A 25,190-nucleotide genomic window follows, 5' to 3' on the forward strand; every position below is an offset into this window, starting at 1 on the left:
TTTTTCCGCTTACATTGAAAACGCAGCGTGAACCCTACGAGTTTTATCAAAATAATGTACTAAGTATTATACACATTGAAAAGGTCTACAGAAAAGTCCGCGATGGTATATGTCTATCTCTTATGGATAACCCACAATAACTTTTGTTTTGTCATTTACTTTTTACGACAAATAATGGCTAATTTTCGATACGATTTTAACCAATACAGCATTAATCCTTAACCAATTAAATACCTTGAATGCATTGTTCATTTAATATAGATCTATATGGCCCTTTACACCGTATGATTTAAGTGAATATTTTCGAAGATATTACAGACTTAAAAATTGCGGGACGTAGCGTTTGCGGCGGTACCGGCCGGCCGCCCGGCTATCTATTTTATACCCGTGCGAAGCCGGAGCGGGCCGCTTTGTTTTTATATACAACGTTCACAGTTTTTCTGTAGTGTATTTAGTATCAGCATTGCACCCGTGCGAAGCCGGGGCGGGTCGCTAGTATAATATAAAGCTGAAGAGTATGTTTATTTCTTTGTTTGTTTGAACGCGCTAATCTCGGGAACTACTGGTCCGATTTGAAAAATTATTTCTGTGTGATATAGCCCATTTATTAAGGCTATATATCATCACGCTAAGACCAATAGGAGCGGAACAATGCGGGTAAAACCGCGGGGCACTAGTATAGTATATGCCTCAAAAAGACTATTCTAGAAATACTTTAATTATGCAAACAAAAAGCAACTCACCTGAAAACGTTCATCATTCGTGTAGGTGAATTTCCCGGAGCTCAAGATATGCCAGTCGCGTTTTCTAATCCACGACACTTGCTGCAAACGGAAGGGAACCATTAATATTGTCAACTCATTCAACACGCTTGAAAAATAACAGTGTCATAATAAAACGGGAATTTGTTCTTGTTTAGTTTAAATGGTTTTTGTAATTGTGTTGGGTGTTACGTGTGCTGTTGTTGCTTTGTTTAGTACTTTGTAGTTATTCAACATTTTAATTTTTAAGAGACGACATATTATACAGATTTGTGTTTGGGATGAAGATCTTGAAATAGGAAACACATTATTTCTATGGGATGGACACTAAGAAATAAGATAAATATTAACGTTATACACAAGGTGTGCAAAATGAAAGATAGATGGTCGTCTTTTCATTTTGAAAAGTGCACTGCCTAGAAACAACATTTTTTTCGGATAAGCCAGTTTACCACTCTTACGAATATCAGGGCTTGCATATTATAGTATTGCACTTAATCTTTGTCAGTGTGCATTTTATTTAAGAATTATAGACCCATATCAGCCCAGTTAAACTAATTCCAATAAAAACCATACAAATATATCCTCAATAAATCCAAAAATCACACCGATTACAAGCCTGCATTGTCATGTACGGAACAATATTCTCAATTTCGCTCGGACGTGTGCGATATGCAAATTGCGGACCAAGTCAGATTGTAATTGTGCCAACTTGCCAGCTATGAGCTTAGCAAGCGTTTTTATAGAAGTTCCGTGAATTTGCGCAATCCGTTTTACAGTTGAAACGTTTAGGTGTTTGTTATTTAACGTTCTATTTTTCATCCGTATTTAAATGTTTTTGATATACTTAAAAAAAGACGTGTGGCACTCGGGGACTGCCGCGGTAAAGCTATTGCATAGCGTGCCTTCAAGCCACACCTCCATGTCCGTTCCCGTGGGGAGCGTGAGGTTTTTCGTTACGGAATTTCTGGATTCGGTCCCCGCGCTCTAGGCCCGCGATAGAAGCTATGCTATAGCTTAAAACTAATCGCTTATTTTCATGAAATTATTGTATTGTTATCTTAGAACATTAAAGATTGTCATCGATCATTGATATGTGTGCAAAAATTGGTGAAAAAATTGGACTGGTAAAAGTGGGTTAGTGTCAGGTAAATAGTCTATAGGAGTCGGTTACATACAAACAGGTTATCAAACATACAGATGAAGCTAATAAAAACGTATCGCCAAATGTATTACGAAACTCGAAAACGGATCGACTAATTCGGAAAGTATATGTTTTTTTAAGGTTTTGTTAAGGCACAGGGAAGGTTCTTATGGCGATAAAACATGAAAAGGGGGCAATAGGGCAGAACAATGTTTACTGAAATAGCTAGTTAGTTCATAATTGGGATCCGATTGCTTTTGTAGGAATTATTAGGTTATGCTTTGTACAATTCTCTGAATTGTAAAATTGTTTATAGTTAATGAGACATTCATACGTGACTGGAATTTGATGAAAATCTGTGTATAAATTATGAATTGAATAGATTGGTGGTGAATGTTAAGATTGACTGTTGGATGTTCAGATATCATTTTCATAAATCTATACTAATATTATAAAGCTGAAGAGTTTGTTTGTTTACTTCAATGCGCTGATCTCAGGAACTACTGGTCCGATTTGAAAAAAAATACCGGTGTTAGATAGTCATAGATATCGAGAAAGGCTATTTAAGCTATATATTATCACGCTAAGACTTATAGGAGAGGAGCAGTGCGGGCGAAACCGCGGGGCACAGCTAGTAATTTATATTCGTTGATTGTAGTATATCAGTGGTGGTAAATTATTATGATAATAAATGTTCTCTTATTAATTTAAGACAGATATTCCGAATCTGAATGCCATCATTAAATTTATAAGCGGGCTTTAAATGTGCAATAAAACTTTTTAACTTTCAGAATTGAAGCTTAAAACAACATTGATCATTATCTTCAGTTCTGATAAGCGATATTATATTCAGAACATTTATTATCTCTACAAAAAAGTTTTTATTCAGAAAATTTAATAGTTGTTCTATAATTTTGTATCAATCAAAATTAAGGGTTCACTGCATATAAAAATACCAATTGCTCTTTCACTAGAAACATGTACAGTTCATTTTTGCTTGAGTGTAATGGATGATTTTTTTTAATGATTAAGTATGAATTATTGTACTAGATTTCGGCTTCGCCCGCGTTTTTAAAGAAAAACTCGCATAGTTCCGGTTCCCTTGGGATTTCCGGGATAAATCCTATCCTATGTGTTAATCCAAATTACCCTCTATATGTGTGCTAATATTCATTGTAATCGGTTCAGTTAAATTTGCGTGAAAGAGTAACAAACACAACAAACACACACACACACACATCCTCACAAACTTTCGCATTTAGGTATAACTAGATTTCCGCCCGCGGCTTCGCCCGCGTTTTCAAAGGAAAACCCGCATAGTTCCCGTTCCCGTGGCATTTCCGGGATAAAACCTATCCTATGTGTTAATCCAAGTTACCCTCTATATGTGTGCTAAATTTCATTGTAATCGGTTCAGTAGTTTTTACGTGAAAGAGTAACAAACATCCATACATCCATACAAACTTTCGCCTTTGTAATTGTAGTATTAAGATTAAGATATTATAGTAGGATGAATATACGACTAATCGTACAAACAGGTCACTCACCCCTCTTTCATTCAAATGCCCCACTAAGCAATGCAGGTACGCGGTACCCCCCAGTTGCGCGGTCACATTGCTCACAGAGTTGTTGGCTGTGACGTCAGCAGGCGCCTGCACGCTGCCCCGCCAGCCGCGCGCTCTTGATGTGCCGTGGTGCCCTGGTACATTGGAATCGATTTAATATAGGTTCTGTAGAAATTAAGGGAAAATAAATACAATATTTATAATATTAATTATATTAATTGAAATGACGTATCCAAACGAAAGGAAAAACGGATAAAAAATTATTTGTAAAGCATCGACTTCAACAAATCGTTATTAGTGTATAGATTATTTAAGCCAAAATACATAAATACATTTGCCGGAACTATCCTTCTATGTAAACAATTAACATGATTTAAACACAGATTCAAATCAACGACGAAATGTTTCCTCACCAAAACATGCATAGAAAAAGTCAGCAATTTCAAACGGCTGAAAATTTAAACAATCGTTCTAGCAATTCAAATACTATTCGTGGTTTTTGTTCTTCTGATATGTGTAAACTATTTCCATTCACATGTGTCGATCTAGTTTATCCTGTTAACACTTTATAACTCACTTTTTTCAGTATTGGTTCTAAAAATGAAGTATTCAGGTTTTTGTATAGAGTTCGGCTGTTGTTAAAGTGATTTACTTAGCGAAAAGCGGATTGAAATCGCTTTTTTGTTTCGGATAATATACTGTGCTATTATTAATAATTACGCAAAGATAACCTGATTACCGCATTTTTTACGTAAATAAATGGAAACCTTATATCGTTTCTTCTATAAATAAAAATAAGGCAAGGTATTTGTTACTTGTGTTTTTGTACATGATAATATGATAAAATTTGGGACCGTAATACTCCTATCTTGTAAAGAAACTGCGCATTTAAAATGTAAGGACATTACCTCAAAATTTCTGCGGGCAATTTCCTTATGTCCCTTTTCGCTGTGTAAGTAAGTATTCTACTATCGCGTTAAAGTGTTATATAAATAAGGAAACTTAGGCTTTATTCCCTGGAGCATAGGTGAGGTTTTAATTTCTAGTTAATAAGCGATCTTTCTGCTTAGATACAAAGATAATAATTTTAATCTATTATAATATTATCTGTGATATTACTGAATTCCACTGCCACACAATACCATTTGCCTCAAGTTGTTTGAAGAGATCATTGGTTACCATTCAGGCTTGAGCTATCTTTTCTTTGTACTGTACAATCAATAAATAAGCAAACACACACTTCTTTTGTTAAAAAGTCTTTATTACTACTATAATAATAATTATTGTTTCCATGGTAACCAATTGTAGTTCCCGCTCATCGCTACGCTTTATTTCCCGCGTTTCCATACGAAAAACGCAATTTGGCGGGTCTTTAAAAATTCTGTTTTAGAATATTCTCGCTCACAATAAATTGTGATTGTGTTCACGTTACAATAGACTCGTATTTTGATAGACAAGCTTTTGTTACAGCCGTATTGAAGTTTGGAAATTAATAAAACTAAGATAATAGCTTCACAAGACGAACATGTTTTTGCCGGCTATTGAATTCGGGTTTTTTGTTCATTTAAATTAAATTTTGATGTGGTATGGCGGAAATAATTGATGTGCTACATGTTGTGTTGGTATTGAGTACATATTGAATTTCAGAGCTGAAAATGTATTTAATTACATCGTTACATATTGCACTTTTTACATTTTCATATAAAATACCTTTGATATATATTGTAAAATACACTGTTTGAGGAACTAACACTAATTATGAAACCTTTTATAATTTGCTTCATGACAGGACACATCTTTGAGATATAAATTAAATGTATTACAGACTAGCGGTCCGCCCCGGCTTCGCCCGTGGTACATATTTACGTTTTCTCTACGTAAAAACCATCCTCGTACTTCAAGGAATATAATAAAAAAAGAATTATCGAAATCGGTTCAGCCGTTCTCGAGTTATGCGCTTACCAACACATTTTGCGATTCATTTTTATATATAAGACTAGCGGTCCGCCCCGGCTTCGCCCGTGGTACATATTTACGTTTTCTCTACATAAAAACCATCCTCGTACTTCAAGGAATATAATAAAAAAAGAATTATCGAAATCGGTTCAGCCGTTCTCGAGTTATGCGCTTACCAACACATTTTGCGATTCATTTTTATATATAAGATTATTTGCATTACTCTTACAAATAATTAATACAAAAAATATATAGAGCTTCCATGGCTCGCATAAACACCACAATAACATTAAATTGATTGAAATATTGATGAAATCAAAATGTTTAACTCATATTTACCAAATAAATATCATATTGTTATCTTTTCATATAATTGAATAATATAGAGGGTGGAATTTCGTAATATTGTAATACTTTATGTAGGGAATACCCTTAACACTGTAGGTAGAAAATATTCCATTTAACATTATTAATTATAGTAGAAAGAATAAGGTATAATTAGGTATAATTAAATAAATAACATACTGATATCTCCCGTAGAAGATGTGAACAGCGGTAGCATGAAGAATATTGCAGCGGCAAGCGGCACGCCCATTCCGCTGGCCACTCGCCATTTCATCTGTAACAAACAAACAAACATATAAACTCTTTGGCTGGGAAATAAAATATTTGCAAGTGAGAATTGTATGAAGTACTTGGCAAAGGTGAACGGCGAAGGAAAACATTGTGAGGAAACCGACATGTCGAAGAATCATAAGTTTGACGATATGTGATCCGCCAACCCGTACTTGGCCAGCATGTTAAGATTATGGCCTGTACCCTCATAGGAAGAAATGTTTTCTTTTTGTTAATTATTTATGTATTTTTACATTACTAGTTTTACTTCTTATATATACGTGCACAAATCATTATTATGTTAATTTTCTTAATGTACTTTTCAAATCAACATCACCATTTATTCAAAAGTTCTTTTTATTATACAGCATTCGACACGGTAAATATTCTTAAAAATATAAGAGCAATAACTAGGCAATACTGAAATAATTTTCCGCTCAAATAAATTCTATCAATCACTTGAATAAACGTTTCGACTGCTGAAAAAATAAACATGAGGAGCTTTTATAGGACGTTGTTTACTAATAGTGGAGTTTACAACTGTTATTTGAGTTTATAAATCAACGCAATTATAGCCAATATACTGATTATGTTTATGACTTGTTAGCGAAGGACTGTGGGCTTATCGGTAAGTATTTATGGAACTGACAGGGCTTGGTTTTTAAATATAACGCTGCAATATACGGTAATAAAGTATCGTACTATGTACTTATGTAGTGACACTCCACGTATTGCAGTAGAATATTCTATTAAATATTGTGTTGTGTTCGTGTTAGAATGTAGATTTGTTAAATGAATGTTACATCATAAGTGAAGTCCCATGTCCCCTAGTGGGGTAAGGGGCATTATACATCTGTTTCACTGATCGATTTTCTTTAGGGACAAGTAGGTGATCAGCCTTCTGTGTCCTACCAGACCGAGACATTTTTTTTTCTTCGTCTCCACCGGGAATCGAACCCAGGACCCCTCGGTGCTACGCTCACGCGTCAACCACTGTACCAAGGAGACGGTCATGTTACATCATGATTCATCTATACTATTATTATAAAGAGGAAAGGTTTGTATGTATGTATGTATGGTTTTCACGCATAAACTACTGGACCGATTTTGATGAAATTTGGCACAAATAAACTTTAGATCCTGAGAAAGAAAATAGGCTAACTTTTATTGCGAAATATGTACCACGGTCGAAGCCAGGGCGGACCGCTAGTGATAAATAAAATATAATGCTGGTCTAGAAAGAGGAACTGATTTCGCATCCAGTAAATAATTTGAAATCACTTTTAGAAAAGTTTGTTTTTTCGCGACCATTTTAATAATAACCAACAAGGAAAGCAACAAAAGAATAAATATTAAACTCTTTAGGGCCGATTTTTCAATGCTTGGATAAAACTTATTCGTCAAATAATGTATAAAACTACCATTATAAAAACGTATTCTAATTGCCCGTATTTGACAGTTTACTTGACATTTTAATATTATCGTGTAATACTTTAGTGGACGGATAAGTTTTATCCAAGCATTGAAAAATCGGCCCTAAAGAGTTTAATATTTATTCTTTTGTTGCTTTCCTTGTTGGTTATTATTAAAATGGTCGCGAAAAAACAAACTTTTCTAAAAGTGATTTCAAATTATTTACTGGATGCGAAATCAGTCCTAGGCCCTTAATGATATAACGGGGCACTAGCGTCATTAATCTAAATTAATTATACTCTAAATAATTGTTTATTTCGATATCTTCAATCGAAAATCTCAGATTTCTATTAGATATAATATACCTATCACTAGGAATATTTGAATATTTTCCCCGTTTTGATGATAGTTTTATGATAAACCATTTAAAAAGTGCTTTATATATATTTATTCGACGCGGAACAGCACGCAACGCTATTAAAAGTCATTTAACTTTGTATAACGTAGCGCCTGTCAGTAGTTGCTATGCATACTAGCCACTCACCCCGGCTCCGCCCGGTTTGCCGGGATAAAATATAGCCTATATCATGCAGGAATAATACAGCCTTTTGCTGGTGAAATATTTTTTTAAATCGGTTCAGCAGTTTTTGATTTAAACTTTACAAACATACGTTATACAAATGTTTCCTTTCTAGCACACAATTTCCACTTAACGATATTATATAATATGCAGATTAGTGGCATTATAAATGAAAAGTTTTGAAGAAGGAGTAGACGAGTCACGTCGTGGGAACGTGTTCTTCATTTATTGATAAAAAAGGAATTGGTAGCCTTTGAATATTTTATTCGTTTGGGTTTAGGTTTCTTGTTTTATTTAAATTGGATTTTAGAGGCGTCTTGTTAAATGCCATTTGACATACAGTTTAATCAAGTACCTATATTATACAAAAAAATACGTGTGGCACTCGAGGACTGCCGCGGTAAAGCTATTGCATAGCATCGCTGTGCCGGTTGGAGTGGGGGGGAATTTTTACATTCGGTCGCCGCGCTCAAGGCCCGCGATAGAAGCTATGCAATATCTTAAAAATATCTACTGTGAATTCAACTACGGCCTTCATTCGTTTAAAAAAATGTACCAGGAATGCAGATAATGCAGTAAATGCATCATCCTCATACCTGAATAATATGGGATTGGGATTCTTCTTCTTTTTCTTTTGGCAACTCTCGATCCGATGGGATTCTTAGTAACATCATTTACGCAAAGCGTAATATAAATTTTGATGTTCAGAAATTAATTTATTTACATAAGAAGTTTTAATTAATTTAGTCTTTTAATTATTTTAATGTATATTACAATATTTTAACGTAGCAAAGTAAGGCATAAATTAAATTCTCTACGGATATTAAAGTATACCTAATTAAGCGTATAATAGATTATACTCACATTATACTATAATCTATATTAATAATCTTCTTATATATAAAAATGAATCGCAAAATGTGTTGGTAAGCGCATAACTCGAGAACGGCTGAACCGATTTCGATAATTCTTTTTTTATTATATTCCTTGAAGTACGAGGATGGTTCTTATGTAGAGAAAACGTAAACATGTACCACGGGCGAAGCCGGGGCGGACCGCTAGTTATTTATATAAATGAGTTTCACAATATATAATATGAGCATTTTCAAATTGTGTTATTCTTCCAAAGTTTTATTAATACAATATAAAGTGAATCATAGCAACGAATATAACATAGATACAATATAACTATATAGAAATAGCTACACTGATATTAAACGTTGTTATATTTATCTGATAATTTTTTGTTGGGTTCATTTTCTTCATCATGATAATATACACGAAAAAACGTTAATCCATATTTAATTATCAATTTAACCGGTATTTCTATAATTTTATTATTACCGAATATTATGATAATGAGAGGTCTGTAAGTTAGAAGATCTTAATATAAAACTAAGATATCAGCAGGTAATAGCTATCCACCGCTATAAACAAAGACATACATTAATGTATGTCTGTGGCTATAAATATAACCACATTCATAATAATATTATTATAAACTTGGATTCCTAACCTATAAATACAGTCCTGTCAAAATAAAAAGGCGTCATACTATTTCAATATTGCTTTTAATCCATTATTCCGTAACGCCGTACAAAAATCATGGAGACAAGGGGAAAAAATCTCTACCTGTACTTTCAAATTCTCATCTGCGTTCAGGTGGACAGCTTACAAGTGACGGTATTTATAGTGCTGAATCTTATTATTTTATGCTCTTATATCGTTCTAGATAGGTCACCTGGTGGTTCAAATGACCCATAATTTTTTCAACATGGGCCTGTAGTCTAAAATAAACCGCAATCAATACTTTAAACGCATTAATACTAGCCCAGGGTTTGATGTATGACCAAATGTAATATTCACACAGCGAGTGACGACCATAAAAAATTTAACACGCAATATTGCAATCAAATGTTTGTAAGATAGACTTTTAACCTATGGTAAATAGGTAAAAATATATTCATTCATTTGTTGTTTATGTGTAGATAATTAATATTATGATCATACCTGAGGGCTTTGTTTCGGTCATGCTTAAAATTTAGGGATCACATTAGTTATTAAGTAAATAGGGATTAATTCCAATAAAGTATTTGTATGATAGCTATCTAAATGAATCGAATTAAGAAAATAATAAAAATTTAACATTTATATATTTCTAGATTTAAGCTCGCAAGATTTATATATATTTACTGTTGGTTTGGCTTAATAAAATATATATAAATAATTATGATTTGGTTTCACGTTATATGTCTTTACGAAAACGGGATCTTATAAAAGGTCTTCAGGACATTATTATTACATGATGTTTGTAATTTAGGGCTGATTTTTCAATCCTTGGTTAAAACTTATTCGTCGAATAATGTAGAAAACTACCATTTTAAAAAACGTATTCTAATTGCCCGTATTTGACAGTTTACGTGACATTTTAATATTATCGTGTAATACTTTATTGGACGATAGAAGATTAGGTTTGAAGAAGAATGTTTTGAAAAATAATCACTCGACCTATTGAAGCGATTTGAAAATCATTTCACCTAAAGAAAATAAAATTGTTCTTGCCAAGCTATATTGTTGATTAGTTTCTCACCCACGTTAACCTGGGCAGAGTTAGTGTCTTTTTTAATCTGTCCAATCAAACCAGAAATCGATATTTCGCAATATACGTGAAGCGACAAACAAAATCAACCAAGATATCGGGTTGCATTGAGTGCCGGGATAAAAGGTTTAAAATACAAATAGGTATAGAGAGATCAAATTTTATTAAAACAAGGAATGAAAGGAAAATACGTATTTATATATTTTAAATAGCTCAGTGCTGTACTGGAATGTATTATTTATCACTTACTTAAAAAGTTGTTAAAGGCCTTTTTGATTTTAATAAAGTGGTGAGATGTGTGTAGCAAATTATTTTACATCGCGTTTAACTTTTTTTTCTCACTCTGTTTCTAACGGATGAATGTACGTATTAATTTTAGTCCTTAATCCTTATAGTATATTATGTTGTATTCTTTTCTATTTTTCATATTTATTCAAATCATCCTTATACATAACAAGGGTTGCCAACACTTCATCATCAAAATATAGTATTTTCCAAAATAAGGTGTAAAAAATATAGTACATTTAAAAAAAATATAGTATTTTATGGGAAAAACAAAAAAAATAGACAAATATATATATTTATTTTTATAAATACTATATTTTTTTGCACTTCTTGCACTGTGTAACAGCTTTTTGTTTAAAATAAAAGTGTCAAGCTTTGTCACATTCAATTTTTAAATTAATATAAAGATATAAATCAAAAGCTCATTTTTTATTAATGATACACTACTTCTGTTTCTTTCTTCTCGCCACTGGTATATGCGCAATAGGTTATAATATGACTTAGCCATCTTAACAATTAAAAGGCGCGTTCTTATTTTTTTTAATGAAGGATTTGTTTGTAACATTTGTCGGTGTTGAAAATATAGTATTTTTGCGTACTATATATGTTTTCAACAGTATATAGTACGCAGACCCGAAATATAGTACAATACTATATATTATAGTACGGTTGGCAACCCTACATAACTGTTCTACCATTAATCCCCAGATAAAACAAGAAACTTATAATACTCAAAGTACCAAAGATAATACAATACTAGTACTGAACAAAACCTAACTTTGAACTATAGTTCAACACAAACGTTCTCTATACGCTAAGTGCTGCAATATATTTCAATTACTCATAAACTTCAGATAAGGGAAAGGCATCTAAACATAGCGGAAACGTATTATCCAGGCAATGATATATCAACCTTGCAACCCTTATACGTTACTTTGATTTATTTTGAATACAGGCTTGGCAAAGCATATTAGATTTGAATAGCATCATAAAGTATTTGTAACTAGATTTTCGCCCGCGGCTTCGCCCACGTTTTCAAAGGAAAACCCGCATAGTTCCCGTTCCCGTGGGATTTCCGGGATAAAACCTATCCTATGTGTTAATCCAAGTTACCCTCTATATGTGTGCTAAATTTCATTATAATCGGTTCAGAAGTTTTTACGTGAAAGAGTAACAAACATCCATACATCCATACTTACAAACTTTCGCCTTTATAATAGTATTAAGATAAGATATCTATCAAGGTAATACAATAGAGTTTAGAGAAAATATATTTTGTAAATAAATAGGTAAAAGAATTAGCATTATTTTGTAAATGTATAAAATTGCTTTGCCTGGGTAGTGTCAGATTTTCGTAAATAATTATAACAGTATTAATTAGATAAGAGAATAAATAATTACATGTTTTATCCTGAAAACCCTATAAGGCTGTATGTGAATATTAAATCGCTTGCTTATAAAATGAATATAAATTATTACAATAACATAACATAATATAATATAATCTTGCCGCCATGAATGTAAAATATATTCAATACTTTTCATCTAATATTACGTTTTATTGAACAAAATTACAAAAAATATTATTCAGTCAAATCAAATAAAAGAAAATCAAGTCGTAATCAACGGAATATTATGTGAAGGCTTAAATAACTCCATTTATTTCGCTCCAATGATTCCGTAAACGTTATCATATTATTTTGAAAATGGTAGTTAATAAATTTACGTCTTTGAAATATTATAAGATGCTTATTATTTAAGGTTTGGATAATTTTAAAGCCTTTTGAAGGATATTATATTATAAATGTAGACATTTCTTACAAAGAGGATAGAGGAGATATTATTTTAATTTAAAATGTAAGTAACTTATTCTCTACTAATAATATTGATACTTCTAGAAAACTTAATAATTATCTACATAGATACTAGTATCTCTTATATATATGTACATATATTAACTATCTACAATATTTATCAAACAATACAATAATAGAACTTAAACAATATACAACCTAGAAGTTAGAACAGAAAGTATAGTTAACTTATTTTCGTTTATTTAAAAGCCTTTCAACAAATTTCAATTTCTATAACTTATAGCCTCCAAAGCTGACCCTATAAATAACCTTCTTAAGGTAAGGCTAAAGTAGTTATCTAATAAAAGATTCCATTAAACTTTTGCCCGCGTAATTGAATTTATCTTTGGAAAATCACTTATAACCTTTCAAGTATTCTTAGTCGGTCGGATTTTGTAACGCACTTTATAAGGTTAATTGAATATCGATTTTCCAATGCTTTATGGTTACATTGAGGTCAAATTAATGTATGATTCAGCTGAAATTAAATGAGGTTTAGTACTTGTAAAGGATGAGCATGCATTAACGCTTTCTTTTAATATAGACTACAGGCCCATGTTGAAAAAATTATGGGTCATTTGAACCACCAGGTGACCTATCTAGAACGATATAAGAGCATAAAATAATAAGATTCAGCACTATGCCGTCACTTGTAAGCTGTCCACCTGAGTGCAGATGAGAATTCGAAAGTACAGGTAGAGATTTTTGCGGCATCTGCGTCATACTATTTCTATACTGCTTTTAATCCATTTTTCCGCAACGCCGTACAAAAATCATGGAGACAAGGGGAAAAAATCTCTAAATACATAGGATAAGTAAATCCCAAGGGAACGGGAACTATAGGGGTTTTTTTTAAAACGCGGGCAAAGCCGCTGGCGGAAAGCTAGTAATTTAATAATTATTTTGAACTGCATTACACACACTCTTAACTACACTACGTACATTGCAAGACGTCAATGCGGTACCCTTAATAGCTCCGTATTTACAGATAGTTCAACAAACTAATTATCTTGTCTTCCACAAACTAAAACGCGGGGAAAACGACTTGCTGTTTATTTTCGTACAAGAACACTGTTGAGTGTGTGAACGATTATTTTTAATTGCCTCGTTTTAAAGTTTATTTTATCCGTTTCAGCAATGGTTTATAGTGACAAACTGATACATTTTAAGTTTGAAGGTAAATCTCTCTGTAAGTCTTATACACTTTCACGCCAAAATTAGTAAACGAGATTTGATAGAACTTAGTATAGAGATAGCCTAGAAATATATAGACTAATTTGTTATAGAACTGAACTTATAGAGTGATATAGAAGGTGAAAATATGTAACATATAACGCGCGATATCATAAAATAAATGTGAGCAAAAACGCGGGCTTTACGCGGGTTTTAAAACATATTCTGTCAATCTAATAAAATGTCAACACACAAATCAACTTTACTTGTAAACCATCATACAACAACGTACTTATCATCGAAACTTTCTGCACGCAAAAAATCCAAGCGCAGTTCATTCGTATTCGCAGTGAAAAAATAAAATCTGAATGCATTAACATTAAAGCAATTTACACAGAGTCGTGTGACTATGCACAGAACGATCATAGTATAACGAGAACAAGTAGGCCGACTCCCGGCGTTTAGGAGCGCACGGTACCTAAACTCGCGAGGCGCAGGGTTTTCACTTGTCACGTTGATATTTAAAATCCATACTAATATTATAAATGCAAAAGTAACTCTGTCTGTCTGTCTGTTACTCAATCACGCCTTAACTACTGAACCAATTTACATGAAATTTGGTATAGAGATATTTTGATACCCGAGAAAGGACATAGGCTACTTTTTACCCCGGGAAATAGGATAGGTTTTATCCCGGAAATCGGCGAAGCTGCGGGTGGAAAGCTAGTACCTAATAATTGTATAAACAAACACCGACCGCTCACAGAAATGGTGCGGCCGTCAAAAGAACGGTCCATCAGAAGGAACCGAGCTGCTGCGGCGTTGTGTGCGAGCGTCAAGATTGCGTACGTATATGAACGGGGGGCGTAGCTAAGGGCACCGCGTACATGCATACAAACGTACATGTATTTATCTATAATTATACACATGTACATGCATATTACATACCTACAAACGAAGATAACATACTTGTTCTCTTTATACTATGGAAGTAGTTTCGAAAATCCTGTTACAAAGAACATAAATGTATTTTCGTTTCATTGCGGGTATACAATGGCGATGTAAATTTTAATTAAGTTTTAAATGTGCGTTTTTTGTTTCTTAGCATTGGCTTTATTGTGGGGATAATTGCAATCACTTTGTTTGATTTAATGTTAGGATATATATATATAGCGTGTTCTTAAACGTTTTACGTTTTTTTTTCATATTACATCCTTATAATATATTACAGGAAAGGCTAATTAAAAAGCTGCAATTTGTCCATAAACTTTTTTATTGGCTCGTATGTTCGTATATAATATCGTTTGCAAGTTACTTATTATCACAATAATCTGTTATTAGGTAGTCGTAAAAGTGGAGTAAAATCTTCACGTAATAAATAAATAAATCCATGGATACGAATGTAATATATACATAAAAATATGTTATTAGTAATTAGAGCCACAAGAATATGGAAAAGAGAATAAAAATAACTATTTATACTTTCAAACCAATATAGCTAAAATATATAATTAAATAACGCCCATCCACTTCAAGATGAACCGAAATTACAGGTTTATATATAAAACTGGTTATTAATAATGAATTAAAGTTAATTATGATCAATGTTCGTGATTCTTGAGTCGCGTGATGTTTTCGTTACAAATGATAGTTATTTTACCGGGTAAAGATCTAGCTAGCTATTATAGGTTAATGACTGGGGCACTACGTATCTGAAATATTATTATTACTTTCTAATTTTAACACGTCGAAAATAAAATGTCGTAGTTAGATAAATTTACTTTAAATAAATAAAAATTATATTACATCTAATTTCATAAACTTATCTATCTATCATGGAGAAACAATTGATTTTTTTCTTACATTTTTCAATCATTAGAATGCTGTTGTATTCCTGTCTGATACACCCAAGTGAAGTAAATATGAATAACGTCTTCATAAAATAATACCTAATCGGGTTATCCATCACGTTGTTTTCAATATCAGTATGCTATAAATAAGTACCTATCGTATAATTATGGAAACTACATAAATATACTACCTAACATTAATTTAATGAATAAGTACTTATTACCAATTGCTTTGAACTTCATAAAAAATGAATGCTCTTTTTAATCAATCCATCCACACCTCTCATACATAAAACAGTATAAAACTTCTTTCAATATAACCAACCACTGCAATAAACATTCAAGTCCCACGGCACGTCTATTCCTAATGGTTTAAATTTCAACATCTATCTAAATACGAAGTTAAATTCTATTTGTCGCTTTTATTCCATTCGCTTCGAGTATATTCCATTTCGATTTTTCCAGACTTTATATCCCTAGAGGTTGTTTTGACGTGCCACGTCAACTTGGGTATAGTATCGTAATATTTATTTATAGGGGAATTATGTGTGGTACTGAATTTGGAATTATATCTATGAATGATAATATCATTCATAGATATATTATATCCAATATCCATACTTAAAGCTGAACAGTTTGTTTGTTTGAACGCGCCAATCTCAGGAACTACTGGTCCGATTGAAAAATTATTTCGGTGTGAGATAGCCCATTTATTGAGGAAGGCTGTGGGCTATATATCATCACAGTAAGACCAACAGGAGCGGAACCACGCGGGTGAAACCGCTAGGTGCAGCTAGTCTTTAGATAAATGTTAACAACCAATGTTTATCGAGACGAACATGTATAAGACGAATATTGATATTTTGGTAATTGAAAAATACGTAGTTTCTTTTTTAAGTTCCTATGATTATTTACTTGACTACTTGATTAGTATTTATTCCACTTGATTAGTAGTTATTTATATATATTTTTATAAACAATAATCGCATTTATATATCTGTAATTATTAAGACTGGGAAACGAACGACCGATTATTTTATTACTTTTTATGGAAATATCGCATGAAAGTCGGTAATATAAATCCTGATAAGCAATATAATTGTGGTATTATTTAGTTTTAATTCGAATGGTTATCGAACAAGAAAGTTTAGGTAATATTTATAAATTGAATTATTATTCTTCACAATAATCATGGTATACATTTTTACGTGACAAACAAGCACTTTAACGTTAATTTCCGTAATATATTATATCCACATAATATATTATAATCAGGATCCAATTGCAGCTATTCAAAAGCACACTTCGAAAATGCTACGAACGTACGCGTAGCACGTGCTACGAAACAGCTACGTAGCTCAAGAATGAACTCAAAATTGTTTACACGGCTCTTGTACGCTATGCAGTCATTACCAAGATATTGTTCGCTAAATCCCCTTAATGACAAGACTCAAACAAACAGCTAAAATAGAACTAGACGTCTACGAATACAATTGATTCTGCGGCAGCGGCTCAGGAAGTGTCTGTTTAACTTCATCTCTTGTTCGCTTTGATCTCGCTCGTGTGGATTCTCTTTTGTATTCACTTAGCTACAATGTTTCATTATTTGTATTGTTTCTTAGCCTATTTGTACTATGCATATATGAGGCTTTGTTGAATTAGAAAGATTCAAAGGCAACGAACGCGTAGTTAAATAAGTGAACTTTTTGGTATCGAGGTCGTACAGTATACATAGAATATACACTATGTAATTTATTTAAAAGAAATCTGCGTCTAAGTATGTACATTTATAGACTCTACAAACATATAAGTTACATTTTGATGCTATGTACGGCTATTAACTTGTTCTCAAATATAGGAATAAAACTTTCGTCGACATAAAAATCTTTAGCATATTTGATACCTATCTACTTCTTGGATAAATATTATTTTATCCCCTAGTACTTGAGCACATTTCAAAGAATTCTCCTCATCTTATTCTAAAATCCATTACTTCTTGGACCAATCCTGATGGATTCCAGCTTAAACATCAATGATTTATGTCACATAAGGTCCCTGTAAATCCGAGATTCGTTCAAAGCCGATAAATGTGCCTCAAGATGGATAGAGTAAGTTCCTGGGGTGAAGGCAAGATAAACTGCCAGTTGTTTGTTGTTTTAGACAATAGAAATAATAAATAAGATGTTTTCCCGTAAACATGGGAAATCGAGGGTATTTATAATGAAGGAGGCGTGTAAGTCGTTCGTTTATTTATATTGGTGTTGCGTAAAAATACACTAAAAAAGATTTACAATAATATATTTATTGTTATATACAGGATAAAATTTAATAATAATGCAAGGAAATATATACTTAAACGTAAAAATATTATTAACTTGCTTGCTTTAAATAACACAGATGTTTTTGCCTTGTATTCGTCATAACATTTTTGGCCTGCCTTGTGTGAATATCCATCGTTAAATTAAAATACATATATTCGAAACACCTCATTAATTTATTCCCTTCTCATTTAAAAACATTCAAATTAACCACACACATTCAATAAAACAATCACGTACTCAATCCCTTAAAAGACAACAATAACATTCCTTTGACATATTCATAAATCGTCCAAAAACCTTTCCTAGAGGTTTATTAAGCGTCTACGTGCTTCCAAAAACTGTATATCCTTTGACTTGAACATTTCCCCTCTTGATTCTAAGAATCAATAGCCTTAAATACTTTCACTGATGTTAAAGTATCTTATCCTGAATTAATTTGAACAAGTGAGCTTGATTTACAAAGGGATTTTGGAGGGATGGACACGTTTGATAAAGAGGAATGCGGGGTTTTTGATTGGCATATGGTTTTATATGCAGTTATTTATTAAAGAGAAAATACAATTAAAACAAAAGCAAGATAGACACAATTATTCGACATGTAATAATTACGTTCAGTGCTTTCACTACTTATAGTTCCACGTTTTTAAGTCTTTTTAATACTTACAAAGACTTAAAAACGTAGAACTAATCCTTGTGCTATTCTGTAAAACTATATGTCTAATCGTACGTATATAGTAGGTTTCTATAAATAAGGATGATATTTCTTTTCTACTTTAATTATATTTCTATAGATACGTAGTAACTTATAGAAAGTATACAGGGTGTCCCACTGTTGGTATACTAAGCTCAAAGGAGGTTATAGTTTTGCATACGCTGAGTACGTAAAAAATACTTATAAAAATCCAGACGCAGTTTGTTTTCAAATAGATGAATTCTTAAAACTCTATGTGCACATCCATAACAAGCAAACCGCCCAGCTTTGCTGCCAGCATGTGACCTATCGTTTAAGATTATGTTTTCATAGACAAAATACTCACATTAGCGAAGCGGTATATGCCGGCTGCGCGAAGCTAGAGACGAAAACATGGATTTTCAGGAAAAATTTAGCAAAAATTTTTTGACGTAATTTTGTTGTTTAAGTATTTTTTACGTGATCAGTGTATGCAAAACTACAAGTGCCTTCGTGCTTAGTATACCAATAGTGGGACACCCTGTATACGTTATTAAAGCTATTAAACAAATTCAAGACTACATATCCATGAACGAATTCAAAAGCGATTATTAGTTTTAAGGTTATACCAATTTAAATCCACCAATAAAAGTAAATACCTTTAAAATCGGAGTTCGGTACACTACGTATCGAATGCAACGTGATTCAAGCTTAACGATGCAGCCTCATTTCCTCGTGAGCTTTGTCATCAGATCCACGTGTAAATTGGTTAAATATATGCCTTGGAAATAAATTGCTTTTAATAAAATTGGCGGTAGTGTATTGGGTTTTATAAGGTGATTTTATACGTATTTTTTAACAACTATTTTCAAATTTCAACAAATCTTTATCACGCTTATATTAATTTATTAAAAAGAGCATTTAAATATATTATAAAAATTGGAGGAAGATACAAGTAAGTAATTGTAATATAAATTATATTAAACATAATCCGCCTTGTGTCTCAGACATAGTACATCGATTGTTTTATATCATATCGTAATTTTTTTTTAATTTTTATTGTCCATTACGTATGTCTGCTGTACTTGGATTAAACATTCATAACATACATTATATTTATTTATATGAATATAATACAATACAACAAAATTAGAAAACAACATCCATACCCTTACAAAAAATATTTATATTATACAGGAAAAAGCTCCCAATAAACCTTCACTCACCATCACGCTGACGTCACTCGATTGACTTCAGTACGATACGATTTATATTTTGTATAGATTTCCTTCTCTCAGCCCTCATTCCCACAATCGCAACGCTATAGAATGTAATTGAAAGCCCTTTGTGGAAAAAGAAACTCATTTAAAATTCGAATTCATCGAACATTTTTTTTTCTGTTTTTTTTTAATGTGTGGTCAAATGTAGCCAGCCAGTAACTGATTTTTTTAATGTTACTTATTTTTTATATGCAGTCGAATTTAGTCAGCCAGTAACTTATCGAGTTGAAAAGTGACTTGCATTAAAAAATAATAAAACTAAATTCTGAGCTCAGCAAAATACTTTCAAGGGAAATCTAACCGTATCGAGAAATTCAATATGGCGCCATACAACGTCCATCGTGCTGAGCGACATAGCGTAGATGAGAAAAGAATAAACAACTACGAGCAAATAGCATGCGTATTTTTTTATAGCCAGCTTTGTTTCTGGCCAGTATTTTTGCACATATATGGCCTCTATGGTTTCGAAATATTAAAGAAATAGTGAGTGTCGCGAACAGAATAAAATAGGTTTCACAGTGTGTCAAGGGATTTAATATACGTCACTCAAATAGGACAGCACGGGTATTAATATAGAAAGGAAAATGTGTTTTCTTTATGTTTTTCAGTGTCAGTGTTGCCAGGGGCTTTTACATTCACCGATATTATGTTTGGCAAAAAAATCTCTGTGTGGCGCAAATTAAATAATATTTTTGTAGCATTCAAATGCTTTCTAAATGATTTTTTTTAATATAAAAATAAATCAATGACGAAGCGGCATTCGAATCCTGCACATACAAAGCACATAAAACAGAACTAAAAAAGAAGAAGAAATTCGATTGCTGAAGTTTGGCATAATTCTTTAAAAAATTGTCATAAAAGATTTCAGATAATACTTATCATCTTTAGCCATCCAAAAGAAATATATATTATAATTATTTAGTGAATATTTTATGAAGCGTCGCACGTTTGTTGTGGCGTCACGTTTTAGCTGTCAGCATAATTCAATTATTTCGATAAACAAATTCATCCGGTTACAGTATTTCAGTTTATCTGCTGATTAAACACTGTTTGCGTTCGCAACTATTGTACACGACTGACCATTGATTAAAATCACCGATATATTGGATTTGGTGAAACTAAACAAGCGCTCTGGTTTTGAATTATTGGATTCGCAACTTCAAACCTATTTGAATTTTTTATATATTTTTGTATTCGTTTCTATTATCCACGTATGTTTTAGTAGCAGCCACAGAGTAGCAGTAGTTAAGCTTGTCATAATTGTGAAAATGACACTGGTCTTAACAAATTAAAAAAGAATGAAAAAAAAAATGAACTGTCAAAATTTGGCGCCATTGTTTCGAACGCGCAATTTTTTAATTTTTGAATATATATAGTTAAGATAGTTATTAAGCATGTCCAATGATAATTATTTTTAATAGTTATAAATTATAATTAATAAGTTCACACTACAAGCCAATGCCCCGTCGTTACACGGTTGAACGATCAAAGACGCCACACCTTCGGCGTCGGTTTGGTTATCTCATTTTATTAGTACCTTCACTCAGGCAAGGGTTTTCACTTCGATAATTTGTGAACTTTTTTTATTAACTAGATAGCCGCCCGTGGCTTTGCTTGTAATTCGTGTTATCGTGTGATTGCGTTCCACATAATAAATATTAACGTTCTTTTGATTTTTTTCAGCAAATTAGTTTATTCCATCTCTAAAGCTCATCAATAACAAGCAAAATATTACATGAAAACCAATACAAATCGAGTCAGTGATTTGAAGGTATTGTATGAGACAGGCAGTCACGAAAATTTCAGAATCTTTGAACATTGTATTTTCACTATATAGATTTTTCAATTCACGTAAGTCTTGTCACAGATAAAATAAAAACGTGAAGCAAATTCTACAAATAAAATGTATGCAGGCGACCCTACGCTATGATACATATATAAAAAAGCTAGATACGTTACCCGCTCTCTATTTTGGCAAGAAAAAACTCAGCTAAGTGCCCGAGTTTCACTTAGTCACGCACCATTCAGCGTCGTGGCTGGACGTTCTTTTTATATTTTAATCGGCAGTTGTTATTACGAAGTACATGAGTGAGACATGTATTATGTCTCGTGCGTGAGAGTGAAAGAGAGAACAACTGTATTGGTGATAATGCGTTAGTAAGTAGGTATGTATTAATTACGCTGTTTTTTAGTGCAATGATGTTGGCGTATGCCGCGTCTACTAGTATAATAGAGTCATTGACCCTACGGCCTTAGTTTACATTACATACCATACCCTTATCATTTCACAGTTTCTCTTCCTATTATAATAACCAGCTATTTCATCTCATCTCTACTAATATAAAAAATGCAAAAGTAACTCTGTCCGTCTATCTGCACGCCTGAACCGCAGAACTAATTTTGATGAAATATGGTGCGAAGATAGTTTGAGACCTGAGGACACATGTTTTATCGAGAAAATTCCACAGGAACTATGCGGGCTTTCCTGTAACTACGGGCGAAGCTACGTGCGGTAAAATAGTAATGAAATAATCTTGTAACACATTAATTATATCCGCAAGTATTATTGTGTTACCTGTGTAAACTAATGCATAATGTAATGATAATTTGTAATGGGAACCCTACTAAATTAATATCTACTGATTTGTTTAAGTATTCCGTTTCAAACGATGATTTGAGCGTCGGAACTCGGAATTCAAATGGTTTATCATTTAATGCTAATATCAAAGAGATAACATTTGCTTGTAATATATGGATTGAATAGTAATGTTGTATTTACTATTAAGTATGTTATTTTGAACTGACGCGTAGAAAATTCTTCTATAAAATAAGTCATTTTTAAATCTAATTCCGTTGATTAAACCATTGAAATCATGATTAACATTAGTTTTTGGAAATTATAGTTTTCATCCTTAAAATTTCTATTTACTCAATCATAATATATTTACATATTATTTAGCTACATTCAACACAGAAATCTTAACATTATCTATACTTACTTTAATATCTAGATACAAGCTTTTTCATACCTCTATTTCCTTAACTAAAGACATAAATCACTCAATTGCGAATGATAAAGAACCGTCCTACAGTCCTATCTCTTACTGATGCAATAAAAACCCGACTTCCAAGAGGAAATAATCAATTAGGTCTTAGTGCTCATGAATTAAAAGGATAAATGTGTGAACTAGAGATCGAATAAAATTGATCCTCCATTTCTCGTGAGGGAATGTATTTCCTTCACTTCCTTTTCGCTAATGTACTTTCTTGGAGCTTTTATTGTGTTGGATATTATACGTAATTATTGGTTATCCGCTATCGATATTTTATAATTCCTCTGTTTTGGCACGGAAATGTGGTCTTAATAGCATTGATTGATGGCATTATTGTTTTCGGTATTAACACAGTATTTTCACATTAGAATATATTTGTGGCACCCGAATCAAATAAAAGAAGACACTGTTGTAATATTATGTTGTAACGAAATTCACACTAGGTCTAGTTTAATGAATTAATGATTGAGTTTATATTTGTTTGTCATAAAACCTATACGCGATGGAGTATTTAGAATCAGTCTAGTTACTTGTATAATAAGAATAAAATAAGCATAATAATAGTCTCGTGTCTCGTGTGTTATGACGTATAAACAGACTATCGAAAATAATATTTACATCCGAAAATATAATTAGGTAACTCGTTTATAACAGAACAATGTTATTCCAAAATTATTTTTAAAACTTCCATTCTAATATAATAGTACAAAAATAATCAACCCTACCTTTACTATACCAACGTAGCAAATTAAGCAATCCGTTTATAAGCCATAATGAAGCCAATTTCTAAGCTTTATAAGCACTTATAGCTCAAATTATAACGAACTAAAGCTGCTAGAAGCTTCGAAGTTTATTGTAGTTTTTGTCTAAATATTACAAAAGGGTGACCTAGATAGCAAACAATGAGAAACTGTTTGTAACCTATACCATTATGTGTTGATTGAAAGTGAGCTAAACATTTTCCCGATCTAAGATGGTTTATGTTTTTAAGTATTTCATGATTTAGAGTATTTTTCTGAAGTACTATAACAGGTATGTCATAATACTATAATAGGTTGTTAATCCCAAATTAAAAAAATGGGAAATCCCGCGCAATGTTTATATAGCAAGATGTAAACTAAAGTTTTCAGTTTTTCTCACAAAACGCATTTTTTTTTTTCTGTTTTACTGCAGTTGGAATATACACTATATTCCATCTGCAGTAAAAGTATATAGCTAACGTAAATCTAATATCTAATATTCTAATATCTATACATCTATACAAATATTATAAAGAGGAAAGGTTTGATTTTTTGTTTGTTTGTTTGTTTGTATGAATTGAATAGGCTCCGAAACTACTTGGCAGATTTGAAAAATTCTTTCACTGTTGGAAAGCTACATCATTTCTGAGTGACATAGGCTAGGTTTTATCCCGGAAATCCCACGGGAACGGGAACTATGCGGGTTTTTTTTTGAAAACGCGGGCGAAGCCGCAGGCGGAAAGCTAGTATATTATAAAGGCGAAAGTTTGTAAGGATTTATGGATGTATGGATGTATGGATGTTTGTTACTCTTTCACGTAAAAACTACTGAACCGATTACAATGAAATTTAGCACACATATAGAGGGTAACTTGGATTAACACATAGGATAGTTTTTATCCCGGAAATCCCACGGGAACGGGAACTATGCGGGTTTTCCTTTGCAAACGCGGGCGAAGCCGCGGGCGGAAATCTAGTCCATAATAAATCGTAATTCTTATTATGTGAGATGGTAGCAATTACTGATGTGTTTGTTGATAATAAAATAAAAAAATATACCAACTTTCATAAAATATTATATCAAAGCTGATATGAACTACCCTGAAACATTAAAATATGATATTACGAGGCGTAAAAAATATGATATTACGTATTAAAGGATAATTCTGGAAATGTCTAGGCAAGTTGTAAAAAGTTACAAAATGTAAACAATACGACATATTCAATACTAGAGGTCCACCCCGGCTTCGCCCGTGGTACATATTTCGTAATAAAAGGTAGCCTATGTCCTTTCTCGGGTATCAAAATATCTCCCTACCAAATTTCATGCAA

The 25,190-nt window shown here is 32.4% G+C and overlaps 1 protein-coding gene across 1 annotated transcript in view; it reads right to left on the reverse strand.

Annotated features, from left to right (window-relative positions):
- LOC149901973 (zwei Ig domain protein zig-8-like) overlaps nt 1-25,190 on the reverse strand; it is a 298,586-nt gene that overhangs the window by 24,377 nt on the left and 249,019 nt on the right. The window contains exons 3-5 of the mRNA XM_090110922.1: nt 5,952-6,045; nt 3,453-3,604; nt 744-824 (exon numbers count right to left, since the gene is read on the reverse strand). Of these exons, the coding sequence (XP_089967048.1) occupies nt 744-824; nt 3,453-3,604; nt 5,952-6,045 (327 nt within the window). The remainder of the gene's footprint in view (nt 1-743; nt 825-3,452; nt 3,605-5,951; nt 6,046-25,190) is intronic.

This window comes from Colias eurytheme, chromosome 16, assembly GCF_061535395.1.
Source record: "Colias eurytheme isolate Ceu_HAF_F1 chromosome 16, ilColEury1 Martin Lab GWU primary, whole genome shotgun sequence".
In the NCBI taxonomy this organism is placed as follows: Eukaryota; Metazoa; Arthropoda; class Insecta; order Lepidoptera; family Pieridae; genus Colias; species Colias eurytheme.